This window comes from Arachis stenosperma, chromosome 6, assembly GCF_014773155.1.
Source record: "Arachis stenosperma cultivar V10309 chromosome 6, arast.V10309.gnm1.PFL2, whole genome shotgun sequence".
Classification (NCBI taxonomy): domain Eukaryota; kingdom Viridiplantae; phylum Streptophyta; class Magnoliopsida; order Fabales; family Fabaceae; genus Arachis; species Arachis stenosperma.
Window position 1 is genome coordinate 5782817 of NC_080382.1, and position 5652 is coordinate 5788468.

The 5652-nt window shown below is 32.7% G+C and overlaps 1 protein-coding gene across 1 annotated transcript; it reads right to left on the minus strand.

Moving 5' to 3' along the window:
• Positions 1–214: 214 nt before the first annotated feature.
• On the minus strand, positions 215–5297 carry LOC130932376 (uncharacterized protein At2g37660, chloroplastic-like). Its single transcript, XM_057861694.1, has 9 exons — positions 4977–5297; positions 3972–4084; positions 3662–3715; positions 3428–3512; positions 3129–3234; positions 1766–1852; positions 1537–1634; positions 988–1097; positions 215–384 (listed from the first exon to the last, which is right to left on the minus strand). The coding sequence occupies exons 1-9, from the start codon at positions 5275–5277 to the stop codon at positions 319–321; spliced, it is 1020 nt and encodes a 339-aa protein (XP_057717677.1). The 5' UTR covers positions 5278–5297; the 3' UTR covers positions 215–318.
• Between the last annotated feature and the right edge of the window lie 355 nt (positions 5298–5652).

Sequence of the window (5652 nt, forward strand, 5' to 3'; positions counted from 1 at the left end):
ATAATTGGATTTATATTACAGAAAATTTGTGTGAGTGAGAGAGAGAGAGAGGGGTTTATGGAGGGTGGTCTTCCTGCATTTGCTCCCCCGTATAACGATTAACAAAATTCAACTCAACCTTTAATTCTTCTAAATTTAGGAATATTTGAATTTCAGCTTTTTTTTTTTACACCTTGGAAATCGGAATAATGAAGAAACGTCTACAATGGTGTGATTGATGTTGAACTCGCTAATTATGATATATATATACATTCTCTTTATTTTTGGTCTGCAACATATACATGTTCCAAATGGTATAAAATTTACTTGCAATTCTAGTTATTGGGAGTGCGCACCTTCGAATAGTTCTTGCCACTTCTGAGCATCAGTTCCAGGACCCTCACCCTAAAATATATGCATTATGTCATAACAATTTGCATAAATAAAAAATATATGAGCAAAAAAATGAACTGAATAAAAACCTCTCATTAAGTGAGAACAACACTGGTAGAAAACTAAACATTTTTACTCAAGAAATAATTAAAGAGTATATAATCTTTCTGTATCAAAGGATAATTATCAATATTTGCAGGATTATTTTTCTTAGCAGACTAATCTTTCGAGGATTAAAATAATGATATACTTGAGAAAAATTCAGCTATGTACTAAAACAAAATCTCCATAGAAAGGTCTCATCCATAAATTACTTCAAGCTATAGAAAAATACTGTCTAACACTATAACAGTAGGAGATAATATAAGGTCATTTTAATATGAACACACATGTAAATTGTGTAAATGTGAATGGATCCCCTCAATGCGTAAAATTTCACATAATCTTGTCATGTGTTAATCTTCTCTATTGGTTTATGGGGTCATAACACGGCCCCAGTTTCTTGATCAATGGTGAAAATCAACGGGTCAAAATCATGTAAAATTTTCATGTGAGATCTATTACCATAATCCAAAAACGAACTTCATTTACCAAAATTATAACATTTAAGTTTACCTCAACAGAGTTGACTTCATATACTTGGTTCTCCGTGACTTCAAGATCTAATGCCTGTATGCAAGCTTCAGCAACAATAATTCTGCTGGCCTCTCCAACTAATTTATCTCCTGGAAGTCCATCACAAAATTTCTAAAGTTTTAGACCAAAAATACTAGTGGAAGTATAAATGATCTGGTATAATCATCTACTATGTCAAGGGAAGACACCAACATAGTGAATTAACTATCTTAATCAACTAGTTTGAGTTCCAAGATAAAACCCTACTCATACTCAGATGTTTTTACAATACATAATATACACACAAAAATTCCTCCTAACGGCTAGAATCTAAGCCAGCTGAAATGTCAAATGGATTTAACACTAAATTCCAGGCAATTCAGAGTTATTAGGCCTTTAGCTCCATCAAATCATCTTTGGGGTGTACTTTTGGTATTTATAAACTTTGGTGCGTACTTTTGTCCACTTCAAACTCTTTCATGTGTACTTTTGTCCATTTACTAGAAAATAAAAGAAAATTGCTTTGAATAATGAGCATTGTATACATACCTTGACCTATAAGAACTGCTCGTCGTTCTCCAGCTGTTGCTTTGAGCAAAGTATTTAAATCATAAGATGTGTATGGTCCATCAGTCAATCTTCCAGGTCTAAAATGCATTTAGATATCCCATATGAGACATCCAAGAACTTCAGTCAAACATGATCCAAAAATGTCCTCCAACTCTTAGTTTGTCAGATATGAACTTCGGGTTTGAGATATGTATATTTTGCATCTTACCTGATTATGGTGAATGGAATACCAGAACTCCGAAGAAAATCCTCTCCCATCTTCTTATACTTAAGAACACCAAATAGATTCATAATGCTACATGAAAAATCAACATTAACAAGTACACGAGTCAGAATTTGGAGAAGAAATTTTACCAAGATAGGTAACATGATTTCATGACACAATAATTTATAGAGGGTCAGCTGGAATTTGTTGCTGTTTCCTTGTCACTTAGTGACATGGTACATAATTAACAAACAGCCTACACTTGTGAACATGATGAATAAAGTTCAATTCGAACTAAGAAATCTAGAAAAAATTTTCAAAGTACATATTCTTTCAATTAGTAAATAAAGTTGAATTCAAACTAAACAAATCTAGAAGACCATCCATGAGGTGGTCAAACGAGATCTACATGTAAACGGTTTCTCTGTAGACATGTTACATGACAGAGCTCAATGATGTCGTTTGATTCATGTAGCCGACCCCACCTAGTGGGACAAGGCTTTGTTGTTGTTGTTGTTTGATCCCCACTAGTTAAACTTCTAACTTCCAATCACACCCCTCAAAACAAATAATACTGAGGCCTGAAAAAATGGTCTTATTCATTTACTCTCCTAAATGTTTGTCAAATTCGTAATCTGTAGCCAGATTTTGTCTTTTGTACCTCCTAGGCCTCCCTTTCAAGAAGTGTACACGTAACCATAGTTTTGTCCACTGCCACTTTGGGTAACGAACCCATGGTTATACATGACCCTGATATTAGAGAAAAGCATTGTTTCAATCTCCATCTAGTGTAAATACTAACCTTGCATAAAGTCCTAATAGTTAAAGGTACATCCAAAATCAAATCCCTTCTCAAAACCTTCTATTGTAGGAAACCTGAAGGCAAGTAATCAACTATTCATGATCCATTATATAGTCGGAGATTCTCCAGTGAGACAACTCTGTCATAGCCACCTAAGGCTAGAAGTTTACAAAGGAACAGAAATCAACTATTGCTATTCTGATTATATGAATTTGGATCACAATAGTAACAATACATAATTAAACCAAATGTTCAATCAAGAATAGTCAATTGAAAGCAAACCTGGTAATTTGAATTCAAAATAACAATACAAATATAATTAAATTTTAATTTTTTTAGTTCATTCTTCTTTAGGAATCATAGATTCACATCTGTGACGAAGAGTCTTTATAGCCCATATGGTTATGTTAAATTAATGTTTTCATCCAATTTTTCATTAGAATAAGGGACCTAATCCAAATAAAGAAAAGAAGATTCTGCTCTCAGCTTTCTAGCAAGCAACCGATGGTTTAACAAAGTCACATACAACTGTGTCTTTAAGAATTTACTCTTGTGTGTGCTTACCTCCACGGCAATTCATTGGACTTAGTCACACCTATTGATGACACAAGAACAACTCTCTTCACTGATGAAGGCAATGCAGAAACTAGATTCTTCACTCCCACCCAATCTTCAAATAAATACTTATAATCAAAACCAAAATATGGAGAAGTTGATGGATTTTTTTATATGTGGTAAGCAACTTCCAATAAAAGCATTACCGATCTACTTAATTTTTCAAAAACTTAAATCAACTAAATAATTTTCAAGTTTGATTATTTATGGAATCAAATAATGCAATTTATTCATAATATGATTCTTACCAACTCTTTCTGGTGTATTATCATCATCCCACCGTCTGGAAGGAAAAGCAGTTGTTCCTGTGCAACAAATCACATGCGTAACTCCCTACAAAGCAAGTAAACATAGAAAAAAAAGAAAGAGAAAGAACATTATTACAATACATTTCCTTTGGTGAATGAAGTTACTCGGCAAAATGAATAAATTTCATATTATCAAATGGTATTGAGCATTGAAAAGGAATTATGAAACTAAACCTCAAACATGGATGGATCCAAATCTTCCTGCTTCCTTGTGTCGCCTTTGACTACCTGTCATGTCCAGAAACTCCATAAGACCTTTTTTAAAAACATAACAAAAAGCAATATAAACATAAGGCCACTAAGGAACCTTTGCAATTCTCATTGTTTTCTCTGTTCATTTTATATCAATATATACTTTAAATAAATAACAAGAACAATACGACATTAGCATATCTTTTCCATATTGTTGGCTATTTTCAGTTTTTTATGCCCAAAATAACACAAGCTTTGCTCTCTGAATGCTGATCGAGAGTAAATGATATACCTGCAATTTATCCACATCTTGTTTACCAAACAGTGCTGTGGCTTTCTCAGGATCTCTAAGTATCAAGCGTGACTTAACATTCCGCTGAAGCAATGATGCTACTACCAGCTGCCCTGAATAGCAGATATCGCAACCACTTCATAAAATTCCAAAATCAAACTATGGCATGAATAACTATTCAATAATCCGGCCATTTCCAAGCTTACCCGACTTCAAAATGAATGTATAAAAGAACGAGAAACTCTTATATAAACACAAGTTTAGCATCACTTTTTGGGCATATTCATAATAAAAATAGGTCTCACTTACCATATTCAAAATACACACCCCAATTCATAAGTCTTGCCAAAGTTTATGTGACTATGTCCAATATTAGAATTTCTCAAATACTTATCTCCTCCTCCAGCATGCAATACACTTCAGAGAGTAAAGTGTAAAATCTGAACGATTGAATATGAAACCATTGATTTTATCATCAGTTCAAATGCTACACTTTACTATCTTAAAGTGCAACCTACACTTTATAAGGAGCCAGATCCTATCTCTTTAAGATGTTATATCATGAAGAACAAAATTCCCCCTTCATAAAATAGTTTAAGAACAATTCCACTAACCTACACTAGTATATAGGAAATCATTTTGATGCTAGGAAACATTGACACACAATTTCTTTTCTAAAATATCATTTATCCATTAAAAAAATATTCTTTGCTATTTTCAAAACTTGAACCCAAACCACTTAGTTAAATAATTAACAATTTGTCATCTCAACTAATTCTATTTCTATTAGTTCTATAAATATTTTAAAAAACAAAAGAGTGAATTGATACACAGTTATGTAGTAACAACCCTTTTCATTACTACATAACTAGTTTTGTTCTAAGAATTAGAACTTACTCAAACGAAAACTATAAATTTTCTGTCACATACTGATATACTACAACTTATTCAAGTAGAGACCCTAATATATTTTTCACGAAGTAACAAAATTCAATTCGATCTTACCAACTCCTCCAGAGCCTCCAACAACGAGAACAAGTTTTGAAGACGCTGGCGTGCTTTGGCGATTTTCCTTTGACTCCGAACTCCGAATTTCAACGAGTTCCTTGTCGCTCACAGCGTTTTGCGATCCTTCCCTCTCGGTGGAAACAGCGTTTGCATGAACGCGCTTGGAATCGCAGCTCCATCTCAATGCAACGGAAGAAGAAGAAGTGACAGGGATTCTAGTGAAAAGTTGAGGCTGTGAAAGGCACTGAATTTTGAGGAAAGAGAAAGGGATTGTAGCGGTTGCAATTGTTGAAGCCATGAACACAAAATCAGAAGAGATTCTGTTATTAGACGTTAGGCACCACTCACCACTACTTTTATATTTATTTTTATTTTTATTTTTATTTTTTCGATTAATAAACATTGACCTCATGATGTTTAACACACTCATCACCCCTCTATTTTTGTGCCATGTGTCCTTTTCTTACTTGTACGAAATCTAAAAATGATGGTTAAAATGTTAATATGTATTATATTAATTTTTTAAATTTAAATTATTATTTTTTTAAAAAAATATTTTTATGTGATTAATAAAAAAAGAGCATTTAGTTTAGTTCATGAAAAATTTAGTTTTAATAGAGTTCTAATAATAGAATTAATTATTAAATTAATAAAATAGAGATTTACAAAATTT